General features: G+C 34.1%; 4 protein-coding genes across 4 annotated transcripts; 2 read left to right on the top strand and 2 right to left on the bottom strand.

Moving 5' to 3' along the window:
* Window positions 1-416: 416 nt before the first annotated feature.
* LOC107907354 (nifU-like protein 3, chloroplastic) lies at window positions 417-2,681 on the top strand. Its single transcript, XM_041092970.1, has 4 exons — window positions 417-755; window positions 855-972; window positions 1,739-2,037; window positions 2,368-2,681. Exons 1-4 carry the CDS (start codon window positions 639-641, stop codon window positions 2,557-2,559), a joined length of 726 nt encoding a protein of 241 aa, XP_040948904.1. The 5' UTR covers window positions 417-638; the 3' UTR covers window positions 2,560-2,681.
* Window positions 2,498-3,649, bottom strand: LOC107907355 (uncharacterized; the record flags this gene model as incomplete). Its single annotated transcript, XM_041094802.1, has 3 exons — window positions 2,498-3,062; window positions 3,223-3,393; window positions 3,507-3,649. Coding segments are annotated over 3 exons (552 nt in total), but the record flags the coding sequence as incomplete, so codon positions are not given.
* A 1,034-nt stretch (window positions 3,650-4,683) lies between these two features.
* Window positions 4,684-8,247, top strand: LOC107907353 (DNA polymerase epsilon subunit B). Its single transcript, XM_016834700.2, has 13 exons — window positions 4,684-4,966; window positions 5,050-5,221; window positions 5,311-5,464; window positions 5,552-5,683; window positions 5,844-5,921; window positions 6,095-6,199; window positions 6,326-6,406; window positions 6,494-6,624; window positions 6,725-6,819; window positions 6,907-7,006; window positions 7,222-7,336; window positions 7,434-7,544; window positions 7,769-8,247. The coding sequence occupies exons 1-13, from the start codon at window positions 4,804-4,806 to the stop codon at window positions 7,907-7,909; spliced, it is 1,578 nt and encodes a 525-aa protein (XP_016690189.2). The 5' UTR covers window positions 4,684-4,803; the 3' UTR covers window positions 7,910-8,247.
* Window positions 8,248-8,856: 609 nt separating this feature from the next.
* On the bottom strand, window positions 8,857-15,396 carry LOC107907352 (plasma membrane ATPase 4). Its single transcript, XM_041092971.1, has 14 exons — window positions 15,049-15,396; window positions 12,836-12,955; window positions 12,512-12,748; window positions 11,545-12,429; window positions 11,352-11,456; window positions 11,118-11,262; window positions 10,629-11,032; window positions 10,508-10,540; window positions 10,344-10,425; window positions 10,095-10,255; window positions 9,825-9,998; window positions 9,552-9,734; window positions 9,292-9,473; window positions 8,857-9,207 (listed from the first exon to the last, which is right to left on the bottom strand). Exons 1-14 carry the CDS (start codon window positions 15,094-15,096, stop codon window positions 9,111-9,113), a joined length of 2,856 nt encoding a protein of 951 aa, XP_040948905.1. The 5' UTR covers window positions 15,097-15,396; the 3' UTR covers window positions 8,857-9,110.
* Window positions 15,397-18,068: the final 2,672 nt, after the last annotated feature.

Below are 18,068 nucleotides of genomic sequence, written 5' to 3' on the forward strand. Positions count from 1 at the left end.
TAATTATATATAAATTATTTTATAATTTAAATTTAATTTATAAAGAGTTAAACCATTTGAAGTAAAAGTATGATAGAAATATTTATATTAGGAGTTAGATTGTATTTTATCATTTTAATTTAAAAAATGAGAAATTAGTTCATGTATGTTACATCAAATAACAATTTGATTAATTTTGGTAAAAAATTTATTCATTTTTATTATTAAAAATTAACGTGACATTTTACATATGTACATAATGTTAACAAATTTATTATTTTTAAGGTAGAAATTAAATAAATTTCTTAAAAAAATCAATTTAGATTAAATCATGTATTTTTTAGGTAAAAGAAATAAGATATAGTCTGAGTATCTATTTTCTTCGCTAAACATAGAATTGATAAGATGTAATTCATTAAATAATTAGCGGTGAGTGGAATGGCCACGAATCAGTTGGGTTGTGTAACTATGAACTACAACGGTACTTCTCTCCTACCCACAAAACAAACACACTGGCCAGATTTTGTTTTATCAACTTCCTTACATTACCCATTCATATTATCTATCGTAAAGCCACGCCCAACCGTCAACCATTAGTATGGTTTAATTCACTCCCTTCGCCTCTCATTTCTACTAGTTATATAACAAAAAGGCCAGAAATGAGTACAATCGCTACACACACACCGCCAGTAATCAAAGCAACACAACTTGCAGCATTCAACCCATTTCTCTCTTCATCTAAACCACCCCTTCCTCCATGTTTATCTCTCTTTGAGGTCCCAATTTCACTCCTTTATTTCATTCACCTCATTTTTGTAAATGGTCATGGCTGACCCTGTTGCTACTCTCTCTCTCTCTCTCTCTCTTTTCTTTAGAACCCTATTTCAGGTTCACGCGGTTTATCCTCAAAGGACAACGCTTTCCTCAGGGGCCAATTTAACAACAGCCGGTTTATGAATTTTTATGCTAGCCGTGCTCCCAGAAAGCAAAGAGGTATTTATAATGCAATTACTCTCCTTTTCTTGTTAACGTTTGAGCCTTTCTTTCTGGCTATTTTAGATATAATGAAAAGTAGCTCAGAATTGAAAATGGAGAAATTTTTAGTGCAATTATTGTGATAAGTTTCATATGTGAAATAAATTGGTTGAATAAAAACAGCTTGGTTGCTTTGTTGGGTTAATTAGATCATTATTCATCTTCATCTATAAGGGAAGTGCATGGCCATGTATTACCATAAGTTATTATTTATCTGTTTGTTTGTGCTGAAATATCATGGAGGCGATTGTTCATATAGTAAATAGTAAATTGATTTTTTTATTTAAAATTTACTATTAAAAACTAGTACATGTAAGTTAATATAAGTTATAAGTGGCATAACCTGTGCTAAGTTAATTTTTAATAGTAATGAAATTTTTAACAGAATTGATCAATTTGCTCTTTGATCTATTGATCTAAAGTAGAGAGATAAATTTGTTTTTTTAGTAGAGTGGGCAAAATGCAAGCTTACTCCTAGTATAGGAACCTCCATGCTTTTACCATCACTTGTTTCTAAACTGGCGCATGTAAGTGAAAAATCTATATTCTTTAGATCTTTCAACAATCTTAACTTCACTAGTGTCTAACCATTTAGCCATAGAGTTGAATCTTATGTGAGATTTCGATCCTTTGTGTTCTTCCTTTTCTGAGTATGCTCAGCCACCGAACTTGATGAAATGAATTAGAAAATATGATCAAACTTATCTTTTTTACAATGCCAAAGGTCTCGTTGTTTCACCAAGTTGTGTCCTTCCACTGACGGAGGAGAATGTTGAGAAGGTTTTGGATGAGGTACGTCCTGGCTTGATGGCCGATGGAGGGAATGTGGCTTTGCATGAAATAGATGGTCTTGTCGTGGTCTTGAAGTTGCAAGGAGCATGTGGTTCATGTCCAAGCTCAACAATGACCCTAAAGATGGGAATTGAAACTCGGCTCCGAGATAAAATTCCTGAAATCATGGAAGTAGAGCAGATCATGGACACAGAGACAGGGCTTGAGTTAAACAAAGAGAACATTGAAAAGGTTAGATAACCAAAGCTCTAATGATAGAGTATTTTAGGACCTTTTTTTTCCCCCTAATTTCTTCGTAGCTTAATCATCTGATATTTATACTTCATGCATTTACTTAAATAGCAAAATGCTTTTATCATCTGCATGTATCAGTATAAGTGGAAAGCTTTACATGCAAAACAAGAAGTTAAATACGGATTTTTGGCTGAAAACCGAGTATTCTCTCTTTGAAACCCTTCCAATTGACTTCTAAATTATGCTGCCACAATCGCTATGAGTTTCAGATGCTCGTTATGAAGTTAAAAGTGTAAAGAAGAACTCAAGCCAGGTTTTTTATTGCAGGTTCTAGATGAGATTAGACCATACTTGGTAGGTACAGGAGGTGGAGAACTTGAGCTTGTTGAGATAGATGACTATGTTGTAAAAGTTCGGCTTAGCGGACCTGCAGCTGGAGTTATGACTGTCCGTGTTGCTTTAACTCAAAAATTGAGGGAAAAAATACCTGCTATTGCAGCTGTTCAACTGCTTGATTGACAGAAAACAACAAAGAACGCCATTTTTGTAAAGCTGAAATACCATTCACTGCCAATATAAATCCTCATGGTAACTGTAATTGAACTTTTAAATCCTTACATGAAAACAGCTAGTTTTTTTTATTTGCATTATAATGTTCATAAAAGTATGCATTAAACTCTCGTTGTTAAGTACAACAGTAGCTACCAATAGAACGTATCCCCTCAATTTATCACTTTATCCAAGTGATTCTCTCTCAAAATGTTACTTATTGCCTGTCTAATTATTAATAATCATAATCTTCGTCTTCTCTGGGTCCAAGGAATCTCCTTGCTATAGCTGCAACAGCACCAAGAAACAGAAAGATGACGAGAGTGTCGAATCCACTTCCAACACCAATTGAAACACTAGGACCAGGAACAAAGAAGGAAAATGATGACCAACTCCAGCCCCAGCCACCGAAATCAAATCCATAACCTCCAACTAAAGGTGGGGCGCCTGGTGGATTTATATATATATTGGTCCTGGATAAACATTAGCTCAAGCATTAGCAAACTCGGATCCTAGTTTGATGACGAAGCTAAAGCTAAAATGAAATTACCACTTTCACATTTCATTTAGAACATTTGGGTTCATGAACATTGATATAAAGCTAAAATGAAATCCTACTGGTGAATGAATTACCTGGAATTGCTGTTGGTTCTTGGGGCTGAGCGCGGAGCTGATGACTTGAACGATTGACCACTGACTCTGCCACCTGTTTTGGCAGTTGAAGCATCGGCAACTGAGCCTAGGGTCAACACCCCAGACGCCACTGTCACTATTGCTATCTTTGCTAACTGCTTCTCATTTCGCCTACACAAAAATCCAGCACCCAAACACAATCTTCAGCCATATAACACAACTCAGTAAGATTCAAAGAACCAATGAATTAACAAAAAAAAAAAAAAGAAAGTGAAATCCAGTACCAGGCTGAATCTTTGAGGTCGTCTGTTTGGTATCTGCATGAGATGGAAGTAACAAAAGTGAGAGGCTTAGTTTTGGGTTTTCGGGTAAATGTAAAAGCGCTGGTCAATGGACATGTTTGGTTTCTTACAGCAAAATCCGTGTTTCGTGATTAGTTTGTCAAGTGACGGAAAATGATTTCGTTCAATTGTTGTTGGGATTTTATTCATGTTTTTCATCATACGGCATTTGCCAAGTGGTTAAATTGTAATGACAATCTCGAAGTTACGAAAATAATAACATGTACATTTCTGCTACTAGTTATGCTTCCGCTATCTAAATGGATTACCCGTAAAAATACTTTTCCCTTTTTTTTTAATATGTAAATTAATATATGAAATTTTATTTAGTGTAATTATACACAATTAACTTGTATTGTTATACATTAAACTTTAATTTTAATTTAATTGTAAACATCTAAATATATGAGTATATAAATTTAGTTTCATATTAGATTAATATAATTATTTGTGTATATAATATCCAAAATAAAATTGTGATAATTTAATAATATTATTAGTAATTTTTAAAAATCACTTTTATGTATAAAGCCAAAATTCATTTATAACATTTTATATTAGATCAAATTTCATTTATAGTATTAATATTTATTTTTTTTCGAGAATAAACTCTCGTATTTTTTTTATGAAGCACTAGTTTTAAATTTTATATTAAGATAAATGGAAAAAAATTAAAACAGAAGCTTAATATCTAATTGGTAAAATATTATCCTAAAATTGGTTTAATTAAATGAACATTAGTTTCAATATTTTAAATCGATTTTTTATGAATTATTTTTTTAACTTGGACTTTAAGGAAGAAAAGAATATTTGGTTCTAAATTTTTGTTTAGACACCAAATAAAAAAATTTGAAATTGGATTTAAACTTCAATATTAAAAATATCAAATCTATAATTTGAAATTCTATCTAAGTTTTATCAATTTTTCTTGTAATCTTTTTAGTTCTAATTTTAAAATTTATTAAATATTAAATTTAAAATAACAAAATTTTAAAAATAAAAAATTAATATAAACAACATAAAACAAGTTTTGATTAAAATACATGACTAAGCTTCCGTCGCTGAGCCTGAGAACAAGATGAGGTTGTGCCGATGATAATTATAAATTGTATTAATTATTGGTTTCCCGCCATTTCGCAAAAAGTAAGAACAAATTTCCCGCCCAAGGACAGCGGTAAATGTGCGAAACTATACTCCCTTTGCCATTCGCTAGTGATTTGTTAAAACAGCAAAGGGAAAAATGAGGGGGCAAACTCGTAAGAAGATTCAAAAGAAATTGAAGATAAGAGGATACAGCTTGAAGACGGATGGTCTTGATGAGATTCTCTCCTTCGTCAATCGCTTCCAAGATGCTGAAGATGAGGCTATCGATCTCCTCCTCGACCAGCTCGATCACCAATCCTGTAATTTTCTTTATTTATGCTTTTTTAGGGTTTTCCTTCTTTTTTTTATATTCTATTAGTATTTTTTTTTAAATTGTAAGCAGTGAAATCTTCCATAATCGACAAGGAGTCGGTGCACCAAGTAGTCAGTCTTCTATTGGATGCTGAAGCAGCTGAGGAGGAATCCCCTTCTTCTTCTCATTCCTCGATCCGCGTTGTTGATGCCTTTCTTATCCCCAAATTTAGATACGATCCCATCAAGAAGCATTTCTTTCAGTATGTAACATGCTTTCTCTCTGCTTTATTTTTCCATCGGATACTATTATTACTGGATTCCAATCTCAATCTTTGTTTGATATTTGTAGACATGCGGGTAGTCTACCCATTCATGGGGAAGCTTCTGCAAAAGCAGCTCTTTATAGAGATAGATTGTTGTTGTTGTTCCAAAGGGTTTCTCGTGATCAGCATTTTATTAAACCTGCATTTGATACTGATGTTGATACCTCTCCAAGCTGTCAGGTCTGTTTTCCTTCACTTTTTCTATATGTATATACGTTTGAAACGAGATCCTGTTCGATTTCAACAATACAATTTATGGTTGGACAGCTATCAACAATACAGTCTCTGGTTGGGCAAAGAGGGAGGAGATGGGTGATGGGTGTCATCTCCCAGTTGGAGGATGGTCATTTTTACTTGGAAGACCTTACTGCTGCTGTTGAAATAGACTTCTCCAAAGCAATATCCTTTGATTTAATTGCTTATTGTATATGGCCATAAGTTAATGCTGTTTCATTAATTTTACTCGTGCTTCATAAAAGCTAATTACGGAGAATGTCTTTGTTTACTTCAAATCAAATTGAAGAAAAATGAGATTATTGCTTTCTTTGACAGCCAATACAAGATAACTACAGGATTTTTCACCGAGAACACTATAATTGTAGCAGAAGGTGAAATGCTTTCTGAGGGAATTTTTCAGGTTGGTGTTCTCTTTTATTTTGGTTGCTATCTTCAAACCTTTGTTTGTGATGACCAAGAATTCTTTAATTGGTGTTTATAGGCTTGCATTAACTGTACCCGATGTAGTTTGAAGATTTCTATTGAAATTGCTTGTTTCTTTTTTGGCTGCGCTAACTTTGTTTTGTTCTGAAGGTAATTACATGTGGCTTTCCTCCCTTAGAGAACAGAGATAAATCACTCAAAGTACTTGCTGGACATGACTTCTTTGGTTGTGGTACACTAACAAAAGAGGAGACAGTATCCTAATTATTCCCTTTTTGTTGTTCCCTACTTAGAAAATGCCACAATTCATTCTTTGAAGTTACTTGTACTGGTCTGAAAGTCCTACAAACTGATCATAGATTCCTATACCCTCTTTAATAGCTCAGACTTGCAGATTTGGAAAAGAGAGCAGTAAATGACATGTTTGTCATACTATCTGACATTTGGCTGGACAATGAACAGGTAATTGACGGGCTCAAATTCTTTAGATATGACCCTTTTTCTGAAGAACTTGACGTAATATATAATAATGTCTTGTTCGTAGAGAAGGTTATGGAAAAGCTGGAGACTGTCCTTAATGGATTTGAGAATGTGGAAATCGTTCCTTCCTTATTTGTTTTCATGGGAGATTTTTGTTCTCACCCATGTAATCTCTCCTTTCATTCTTTCTCAAGTCTCAGGTGAGGGATAATTAAATTAAGCTATTCTTGTTATTCTATATGTTTGTCACTTCTGGAGAAAACAATTGGTTGGAGATTAACTTGCTACTTCAATCTTCAGATCGCAATTTGGAAAATTAGGCCAAATGATTGAAGCCCATCCCCGACTGAAAGAACAGAGCAAGTTTCTGTTTATTCCAGGTCCCAATGATACAGGTATAGTAAGGTATTACTGCAGAATAACTGCTTGTTCCCTAAGTGAGACGTGCCACTTTTGAATATATTTGCTTTTGATAATTTCAGGTCCATCAACTGTTTTACCTCGGTGTGCTTTACCAAAATATCTAACTGAAGAGCTCCAGAAGCATGTTCCAAATGCCATATTTTCTAGTAATCCCTGCAGGTTAGTCATCTGATCTCAGACCAATTATACATGATAAGATAGCTTAATGTTCTGTGACTTCTTTCTGAGCCCAGACTTAGTTTTCTTATTCATGTTACGTGATTTAAAAAGCTAGTTAATAGCAGAAGCTAAGGTGTTGATATTTAAGAGCTTACTTTTGCACCTTGAAATATGGAATGTTTTAACTTGCAAATCCTGTTGCTTGTTTGATGCAGGGTAAAGTTCTACACGCAGGAAATGGTCTTCTTTCGTCAAGATCTACTGTATAGAATGCGACGTTCTTGTTTGATTCCCCCTTCCACTGAAGAAACAGATGATCCTTTTGAACATGTAACCTTGCACCCCCAAAGCTTCTTTTAATTATTTGGGACTATATATACTCCCTCTTCTATTGTCATGAGATTGACAGGTTGGGTTTCTTTTGCAGCTTGTTGCAACCATTACCCATCAAAGTCATCTCTGCCCACTGCCTCTCTTTGTACAACCCATCATTTGGAATTATGACCATTGTCTCCATCTATATCCGACTCCACATACGGTAAAGTTCTTGTCCTCACATTTTTGTTAGGCATGTGTTATATTGGAGAAGGGTGAAATAGGGAAACAATTGAATCCAACTGAATAACATTTTAATAGTTGAGGATGTTGTTTGCAAGCGTTTCATGTTTAGAGCAATTGGAAGGTCAGATCCATCTTGGCTTTCATGATTCATGTTTATAGCAAAGATCTAATATTTGTTTATTCCATTGCCTTTCTGTGCAGATCGTTTTAGGTGATAGAAGTGAGCAGAAGGCATTCAAGTATACTGGAATTACTTGCTTCAATCCAGGTTCCTTCTCAGATGATAGCACATTTGTTGCATATAGACCTTGCACTCAGGAAGTTGAGTTTTCAGCCTTGTGAGAATCTAAAATTTATGGCTTCCGTATCTTTTAGCACCCGGTACCTGAACACAAAATATGAAATGCCATCATTTTTCGTTGTCAATTGACAAAATTGTTGTGATTAAGTTATTAGTGCCATAGCATTTGCAAATTAATCCTGCAAACTTCTCTGTTGTAAAGTATCTCTACAGTTTTGCTGGAACCATTTTTTTCTCTTGCCAAAATAGGACAAAATTGAATTTTTTTTAACTAGTCAAACCTTTGCTAGAAAAAGTTGCTCATGTTAGCTGACATTTACTGCAGTATTTGTACGTTGCTTGGTACTCATAGTAGAAACCATAATAATTTTTAGACTTATTTTTTATAAGTCCAGATCATAGTTGAAAGATTGCAATATTTTTTTAACAACGTCCACATTAACCTTCAATATCATCAGAAGATGGCATATTATTGTTTCTCGCTTTCTGGGATGCATTGTTTATTTAATTTGAGAATTGGAACTCTTCTAATTTTTTGAATAAAAGACCTTTGTAACTACTGAATACATGCGATTTGGGAGAATTATCATCATATTATGTACCTTTTCTTATTTTGACAACCTTTCTGATTCCAAATGAGCAATCAGTTATTCAGTTATTGTTAATGCATATTGCATGCAGTTATGACTAACAGCTGATGTTACATTTTAGATGCGAGTTAAATACCATTTTAAGTTGAGAAGAGATGTGGGTTTCTATATATTGATGTACTATCAGATTTTTTACTTGTTTATGTTTTTTTTATGATGAGACTTTTATTGTATAAAACAACAAATGTCACTTGGAATCAGTTATTATTTAATATCACAGATTACTGCTTCATTACCAGAACTTGATATGGTTATGGTGTACTTAAAATTACAAGTCGTTGACATAGTGGCTGAATGGCAGGCTGCTGTTTCTCATAATATACCTTAAAGAAAGCGTAGGAAAAAACGTAGATTTGCAGCTAAGAATAAAGATTGAAGTGGAAGATTACATGGCCTAGCTCCTTATTGGAGCAAGAAGTGACTAAAACACCTTTTTCGGCCTTGAATTACATAAGACAGGCAAAGTAAAAAACTAAATGGGAAGGGCAGGAAAATTATAGCACACATGTTGTGACTAATGTAGAAAATTTTAAACTTGAACATTACTTCTTGCTCTAGCTTGGACCTGCATTTCTCATTCAGCAGCAACTTTCTAGACTGTATAATGTTGTTGGATTGTATCAATGTCCAGTCCCTTCAGCTTCACCACCGACTCCACATGCCCTTTCAGAGTGTGAAGCTCTCGAAGCCTAAGCACAAAACCCAAAATTACTTTTCTTTTCGAACGAATACATGCGTATTTTCATGGTTAGATAGAGTAAGTGAATGTATACCTTGCCACCTCAGCTCGCCTCTTGGCCTGCTCGGCAATCTCAGACAACTCTCTGTAGCTACTCTTGTCATTGAAAAGGTTAGAAGCTTCTGGTGGTTGAAGTCCATGTAATGTCCTCTGAGCAAGTGCCCATTGAGCTTCCCTCTCTTCTTTTCCATAGTCTTTCTTGGTGGTGAATGCAGTCTGTCATTGAGTTCAGATTTAGTAACCGAGCAACCGGTTTGAAGCTTTTAAAAGTGGTTTAAAGTTAATGTGTGATACCTTGTTTTCTAGCAAGTTGAGCCAAGCTTTTCCACTTAAGATGTAACGAATGGCAAACTTCATTAGATCAAGTGGGATGTAGAAAACAACACTGTAAAGCCATATGACACCGGCCCATCCCCATCCTATTCCTTGAATCCTTGCAAATCCCCAGTTAGCATATACAGCAATCACAGTAGCAGCCTAAGCAACACCAGAAATGAAGATCAACAATTTGCTTAGTGAAAATTTCGTAGCTCTTGGACTCGGATATGACGAAAAGTAACTTCTTACCAGCTGTGCAATAATGAAGGCAGTGACCAATAGCAGTCCAGGACGCTCGAAATATGACCAGCTGCGTGATCTAGTGACGAAAATTAAAGCCTGGCTGACAATGCTCACTTGTAAATATAAAGCACCCATCATTTGGTCATCCTTCTTCCTTAGAGACCTTACACCAAATTTTTCCTGCATTCATGGATAGAAGCTGTTAGAGACCAAAAATAAACTTTGATTTCGAATCCTTCACTAAAATATAAACGGCCTAGTTTCGGCACCACGTACCGAAAAGAAGTCTGTATCATGCATAATCCAGAAGAAAACAACGGTCATCAATGCCAAGTAGCCACCAAGCACAATACCAGTGGCAAAAATTTCTTTCAGTTTCCAGCTATCAGGCAAGGGAGATGGCTTTACTCTATCCTTTGAGATGGTCATAATAGTTCCTGATTAACAATCAAAGCAATTGGTTTTAAACTGTTAATACCAAAAAGATGAATTATGTGTATAATCATCCACTTCATAAAATCTCACCATCATTTAGAATGGCAATGATCAAAACCATGAACGGTGAAAAGTCGAACTTCCAAATGAGAGCGATAAGCATAAATCCAAACTGCAAAACCAGAAACAGAAGGGTCAGACATAGCTTAAAGTTCTCAATAATTGAATCATATAAAACCCTTTGATCTACTTACCACTATACGGATTGTGATGGAAACTGCATAAATCTGTGGAAGTAAACAAAGCCATGTCAAGCTATGCAAGATAACACACCAATTTAAACCTTCTAGAATCCGTTTAAAAGGAGTGACTTACAGTATAGTTCTTCATCCTCTGGAAAATAGCTCTACTAGTTAACACTGCACTGATAATAACACTCAATCCAGGTTCTGTAAGAACAATGTCTGAAGCGCTTCGTGCGGCGTCTGTAGCATCAGCAACAGCAATACCTATATCAGCTTTCTTTAAAGCAGGAGCGTCATTAACACCATCTCCAGTCATTCCACATATATGTTTCCTCTCCTGCAATTTCCTCACAATTTCGTATTTGTGTTCTGGAAAGACGCCGGCAAACCCATCTGCCTTCTCAATCAACTCTTCAACAGGAAGGGCAGCTATGCTTGCATCCTTGTCTTGACCTAACAAAGAAGCAGATGGATACATGTTTGTTCCCATTCCTAGTCGGCGACCAGTTTCCTTTGCAATGGCAAGTTGATCACCTGAACATAATGCAAAAGTATAACTTTTAGTACTTGCTTCAAAAAATGAAGTACTAGTGATGAGATTATAAAAGAATTAAGTTACCTGTTATCATCTTGACATTAACACCAAGGTTAAGAGCTCTGCGAATGGTTTCGGCACTGTCATGCCTTGGAGGATCAAACAGAGGCAATAAACCAACAAATTGCCATGGAGTACCAGCACCATCTTTTGATTTTTCTGGTACTTGCTGAAAGCATAGCAGCAAATGATAAAGGGTAAGGGAACTTTTCAACATCAAAACAACAGGATAGTAATTAGAATATCTTCTACAAATACCTGTCTTGCAACACCTAATGACCGCAGACCACGATCCGCGAACTTGTCGATGATAGCGTGAACCTTCTTCTTAACATCTTCTTTTGCATTGCAAAGAGTCAAGATCTGTAAACATATATCAAACAATTAAATCATAGAATGCCCCACAAACTATCCTGCACCACAAGAGGCAAAATCCGGATGACGGAATTACCTGTTCGGGAGCACCTTTGCTTGCTCGGTGCCAGTTACCGTTTGAATCGATGTAAGTCAATGCAGTTCTCTTGTCCACAGGATTGAAGGGTAAGAAGTGCACCTCTCTAATACCAGCTCTTGCCTCCTTAGGATCAGCGAGCATTCCAACAATGGCAGCATCAATAGCATCTTGATTTTCAGTTCTAGAGGCCCTTGCGGCAAGCAGTACAACATGTTCCTTATCAACATCCTTTACAAACACCTCAATCAAGTTTCTATCAACACTCAGCTTGTTAAGTGTCAATGTTCCTGTCTTATCACTACAAAGGACATCCATGCCAGCCATTTCTTCAATGGCAGTCATACGCTTGGTAATAGCACCTTGCTGAGACAGCCTGTGAGATCCAATTGCCATGGTCACAGACAAAACAGTAGGCATAGCAATTGGAATACCACCAATCAAAAGAACCAAGAGATTGTCGATTCCATCCCGGTATTTTCGGTGTTGGATGGGGTACATGACTATGATCTCAACCAACATACCAATAGCAATGGAACAAATACAGAAGTTTCCAATAGCAGTGAGCACCTTTTGGAAATGTCCTACGTTGTTGGTGCTATCCACAAGATGTGCAGCCTTACCAAAGAAGGTATGAACACCGGTAGCAATAACAACAGCCTCGATTTCACCTTGTTTGCAAGTCGAACCAGAGAAGACTTCATCCCCGGGGTTCTTGGTCACAGGGAGTGATTCACCAGTAAGAGCAGATTGATCAATCTTCAAGGGATCACCTTCAAGAAGACGAGCATCGGCAGGGATAATATCTCCCAATTTAATACTTATGATGTCTCCAGGAACCAGAATCGCTGCTTCTTGTTCACTCCATTTGCCATCCCTAAGCACCTATATTTTACCACCATATAAACAGTTAGACAATGAACAGTCAAATTACTACAATAACAATTAAGACATTTCTAGAACTTACCTTGGTTTTGGGGGCAAGACCAGCCATAAGAGCGGCGGCAGCATTGCCAGCATTGTTTTCTTCAATGAAACTGATGGTAGAGTTAATTACCAACAAACAAACAATACCAACAAAGTCTTGCCAATCTGGGGGCTTTCCATCACCATTAGCCAAAGCAATGGCCATGATTGCAGCAGCTTCCATCACCCATGACAATGGATTCCACATAAACCCCAAAAATTTTAGAATCTTACTTTCCTGATCATTTCAAAACACAATGTATGACTTAGCAGCAATTTAAGTGTTATTACAAAAATTGCTGGCCACTGGCTAATTTATAACTACCTTCTTCTCCTCTAACTTGTTTGGTCCAAAAATCTGAAGCCTGTTGGCTCCCTCCTCCGAACTCAATCCTTCTCTGCTACATTTCAGCTGCTCAAACACTTCCTCTATTGGGATTTTTTCCTGTACATTATTAATATTCCCGTTAAATTTCAGATTTCTATCCTCATTATTACATCAATTTTCCAAATTTTAGACCAAACATGATTTTTGAATACATGATAGTAACTTACCGAGCTCCATGTTTACCTTTCAATAGTACCGTTAGAAGTTACTATCGATAACATATATTTTATATTTGTGTTTAAAACTTTAAAATCTGCACTACTTTATATTAATTTTTAATTTAGGTGAGAGAAAAAATTGTCAAAAATAGTCTAATTTTGAACTTTTAGATATAATATTGGTCCCGAATTTCTGCTGATATTTAAAATATATAGGATGGCAGGCGGAGCGAGTGAACTCGTGAGCCGTGGATAGAACTCGGGGCCTAGGGATGCTACCCAAAAGAGAAAGAAAAGAAGAAAGCGTTGACTAAAGCCGTGACAACATCAAAAGGTGCCTTGTCAGGGGGTGGGGTGGGGACAGCTTCCCCACTTTTTCCTCATGTGATTGGTACGTGTAATTCACGCTTCTCTCTAAATGCAGTGTACCAAAATTAGAATATCCATGATTTAATTATAAATATTTTCTTTCTATAATCAGTTAAAAAATTTCAATCTAGTGCAAATTTTAAATATATTTTTCATGAAAAATATTAACAACATATATTTAAAAAATTCATTTTATAATATTTTATTTCCTTTTAATATTATATGATCTTTTAAGGGTTTTGCTTTTAATCTACATCTAGTCCATATATAAATTTTTTAATATTCTTTGTTGTTTAGTATAACCATATGTGCCTTTACCTGTTTTACTTATCAAATAATTTAATTATTTTCTATGCTTACTTTAAATTAAAATTTACATTTTAAATTAATTATTTAATTTTTAAATACATAATATTTTATACTTATTATACAACACTGAAACTAACTCTGAAAGAATCTTCAATGAAGAAAAATTTAAATTTTTTTATTCTTATAAAGAAAAAAAGGAAGTGTAAGAGGCGTTGGAATTAAGTATTTTTCTAATATTACGTTAAAGAAAAAGAAAGAAAGAAAAACTTAATTCTAAAGAAAGAGAGAGAAGTAAGTACCACGGAAAAAATGCCTAGAATTCCTACACACCAACGAAACAAACAGACAACTTTCAATGAAAAACAAACAACTCTTTAGTATTTAATTATAAAATAACAAAAAGATTCTTTGTTTTTAACACTTTATTTATTATCGAAAAAGATTTATCTATTTTTATTTAAAATCAAAATAGATTTTGAATATTAATTAAATAAGATTAGGCGGAACACTTAACTAAATGTAGCCAGCTTTGTCATGTCCCACTTTCACATGTTTAGATTCATTTCAGGAGATTACACGACAGCCTGTTCGGCTTGACAGAACACCCAAAACTTGAAATGCCAACACTGTTTTCCTCAATTTGGGTTTTTTATATTACCCAAATGCCCAAATCTCATACCCCGTACATTTCGTTCAATAATTAATTAAAAATAAATAGTTTATCACATGACTAAACCGGGATTTCTCTCCATTGTAGTGGTGCATGCTACTTGCTATATTTGACTTTTTTTTAACCAGATTATTTAACTAGTATCCCTAAGCATGAACTGCTTAATTAGCATACCTAAATCAAAGGGTGAAAGTTACCTGAAAATTGGTAATAATTTGATATAAAATTATTTTTGATTTAATTTGGAAATGAAAATAAAATTATCAATTGACTGTATGTAATACAATATTATACCATAAATAAAAATAAAAATAATTTCCCTTTGTGAAAATCCTGCTTTTATTATGAGAATCAAGGATCAACAACTTTTATTGGTAAAATGACGTGAGAAGTGAATTAACATTCCAACATGTAACTCAGCTAAGCTATATATAGTAAAAGGATAGGTGGGGAGGAAATACAAAGACCCGAAAGAGGGAAAAACATTGACATTAAACATGGAATAAAGCTAATAACAGAGTTCCTTGTGGATCTCATTTAAGGATAATGAAGTAAACAGCTTGGCTAAACACAGAAGACAAAACCCAGAACTTTTTTTGTAATAAAAGAACACCAATGAAAAGGAAATGGATATATATAGTTACCAGATCAACAGTCTCGTTCTTGATCTCTTCAAGACTGATAGCACCCATGTTTTGTTTCTGACAGCAATCACCAGCAGTAACAGCTTAAAAACAACAACAACAAAAAAAACAGAAGCTAAAACAATTTTATGAAAGAAGGTCAAATGAAATGGAAGAACATTGATTGGGATTTCCAGAATCCCCAAAAGGGCAAAAGAAAAAGAGATTGGGTTTGGTGGTAAGAGTGGGGGGAATGGGAATAGGCAAAAAAGAGTGTTTTTTTCTTTCTTTCTTTTTTGCTCTTATGTTTTGTATTCCTATGAAGAAGAGATTGTAGGCTGGGCTTTTATATTAATGTATGGGCAGCAATTCTCAAAGGGGGTATATGTTTGTAAATGTTTAACCCTGTCTGTAAATGTTTGATTACAATTTTCTATTTTTTTTTTGAAAAAGTTATGAATTTATTCTCTTTATTTTAATTTGATTATTTTTAGTCCTATATTTTTTAATTTTTTAATTTTTAATCATTACTAAACTGTAACGGTTAAGTTCATTAAGTTTAAGTTATGTTATTTTTAAATTTTAATTCAGTAAACAAAAATTATCATATTATTTTGTTATTTTCATGTATTACTTATTAAAAATTTAGTTAATAATTTAATAATTTCCATTTAAATCAAGATTAAAATTTTAAAATTCAAAAATTATTTTGATGTAAAATAATTTAATTGAAAATTATAAATTAAATCTACAATTATATGTATATGTATAGTACATGGTGAAATCAAAGTATAGGAATTAATTTACATAGAAAATTTTAATATATTTTTCCAAGTCTATAGACTAAACAACGTTGAGGCTTTTAGGTGGTGGGACCCACACTGCTTTTGCCTGACTTGGCTTTCACTCCTTCTCTTTCATCACCTTGGCTTTCTCTCTTTTCTAACCGGTGAATTGTCGGTTCGAATGTATGTATGGTTCATCATCACGCCATCAGCGTTCATTCATGGAATCATGCCTCTACCATACGACTAAATACGATATCCGTTGTATGGTAATTTCCAAAAACAAAATGTTAAAATGGTCAGGTGGCCCTAATTATGATTTTAATTTTTAAAAGGAAACAAAATCAGTTGCCTTGGTTAAGGTCGTAATTATCCCTTTTGATTTAAAACACTTTAAAATTTACAAGTTGTCCAATTTGTATCCGGGGCAACATTTCAAAATTTTAAGTCATATAGTTGGATGACGGAAATTTTATATTAAACTCATTATGTGAAATTTGAACTCGAATTATATAGAAGGTTTTATAATTAAAAGCAATGCCTCGTTAGAATTGTTGATGTTACAAATAAATGACCATATATAAATTAAAATTTTTGAATAATTAAGTATTTTTTTTATAATTTTTTAAATTAAATGATCAAAACATAGCATTATTAATAATTTAAATGTAATATAATTTGATTTCCATTAGTAACTATAACACCTCCTAACCCTTATCCATCACTAGAACAGGGTTACAGAGCATTGCCGAACTTTTCAGATCAAATATGAACATTATATAATCATCTAGCATTCACATCATAATTTAATCATATTGTCCCATTTTATGAGCCCTCGAGGCCCAAAATATGTATTAGAAACAAATCGGGACTAAATCGGGTACTCTAGGAATTTTTCGTAAAATTTTAAAAATTTTTCCTAGGTGCAGGGGAAACACACCCTGTGTTAGCCGTGTGTCTCACACGGTCCAGGCTGTGTAGACTCAAAATGAACCTTAAACATCAAGTTTACCCTTCCCTGCTGTAACACCCCTAACCGTGTTCGTCACCGAAACAGGGTTATGGAGCATTAGTAGACCTATCGGACAATTTAACAATTAATACACAAATAATTATCAAATACAATATAAAATAATCTTAAAGTCCCTTAGATAAACTCTCGAGGTCCATAATACGAGTTAGGAGTGATTCAGGACTAATTCAGAAACTCGAGGATTTTTTTTGTGCGAACTCAATATAACCCCTTTTATAAATATCTAACTTTCCCTGCAATTTCAACCGCAACCAATTTACAATCAAAATGGAAACCAACACATTTTCACATTCAAACATATTTAAATCATGCCTAAAACATTTACTTATCAAATTGATCAACAACATTCATAATACTATATAAAAGTTAACTAATAAACTTCCTTAATTTCATTTCAATTTTAGTACCAAACTAACTCAAAAGTATATCAATTTAACTTACTATAACCATCAATTCATCTTAAGTTCAAACACGCATTTTCTCAACATTTAAACAACCAATTCATATGGCCAAATACACACCAACCTTTAAAAGCCAAAACTCGTTGCTAATATCATAACTCAAAACATACCAAGATGACACTAGCCTATACATGCCATATACCATATATATACAATTCAAAAGTACCAACTTAGATGTCTGATAGCGCGATGATATTTCCGACGAATTTTGGATCCGAGCTAGCCTTGATTCTCTATAAAACATAAGAAAATAACACGAAATAAGCTTCATAGCTTAGTAAGCTCGTAAGTGAATAATTCAATACATCAAATACAAACAATTCAACCAATTGTACATAACATCACCGTATATACAATTACAACAAACCTTTCTCATGTCTTAAAACATGATCAAATATCATTTCATTATCTTTCTCTATTAAATACTCGAATAGGTTCTGTAAGTACCTGTATCGTCTCGTACTAACCTCTTTCTCAATCATCTGAATGATATTTATAATTCAATTCAACTAGGTCGAATTCAAATAAATCTCAAACACATAAACATTTAACTAACTCATATAATTGCATATTATTACATTAAGTACTAAACTTACCTTAATATTGCATGAACATATAACTTCACACATACCTGAACCATTCAACTCAAATTCACATTTGGAATTGTTAAGATCATATGGAAATCATATAAACCTCGTACAATGCCATATCTCAAATATGGTCTTACATGTTAACGCATATCAATGCCATTTTCCCAGACAG

The sequence above is a fragment of the Gossypium hirsutum genome, chromosome D05, assembly GCF_007990345.1.
Source record: "Gossypium hirsutum isolate 1008001.06 chromosome D05, Gossypium_hirsutum_v2.1, whole genome shotgun sequence".
Lineage (NCBI taxonomy): Eukaryota > Viridiplantae > Streptophyta > Magnoliopsida > Malvales > Malvaceae > Gossypium > Gossypium hirsutum.

Bases quoted from the DNA above. Each gene is read 5' to 3' on its own strand.
- LOC107907354 (XM_041092970.1), top strand. From the start codon at position 639: ATGAGTACAATCGCTACACACACACCGCCAGTAATCAAAGCAACACAA. The intron at 756-854 runs GTCCCAATTTCA...TCTTTTCTTTAG, and splicing joins CATGTTTATCTCTCTTTGAG to AACCCTATTTCAGGTTCACG. The intron at 2,038-2,367 runs GTTAGATAACCA...TTTTTATTGCAG, and splicing joins ACAAAGAGAACATTGAAAAG to GTTCTAGATGAGATTAGACC.
- LOC107907353 (XM_016834700.2), top strand. From the start codon at position 4,804: ATGAGGGGGCAAACTCGTAAGAAGATTCAAAAGAAATTGAAGATAAGA. The intron at 4,967-5,049 runs GTAATTTTCTTT...AATTGTAAGCAG, and splicing joins CCAGCTCGATCACCAATCCT to TGAAATCTTCCATAATCGAC. The intron at 7,545-7,768 runs GTAAAGTTCTTG...CTTTCTGTGCAG, and splicing joins TATATCCGACTCCACATACG to ATCGTTTTAGGTGATAGAAG.
- LOC107907352 (XM_041092971.1), bottom strand. From the start codon at position 15,096: ATGGGTGCTATCAGTCTTGAAGAGATCAAGAACGAGACTGTTGATCTG. The intron at 9,999-10,094 runs GTACGTGGTGCC...CCATGAATGCAG, and splicing joins ATGATACAGACTTCTTTTCG to GAAAAATTTGGTGTAAGGTC. The intron at 9,208-9,291 runs GTATACATTCAC...TTTTGTGCTTAG, and splicing joins AGGCGAGCTGAGGTGGCAAG to GCTTCGAGAGCTTCACACTC.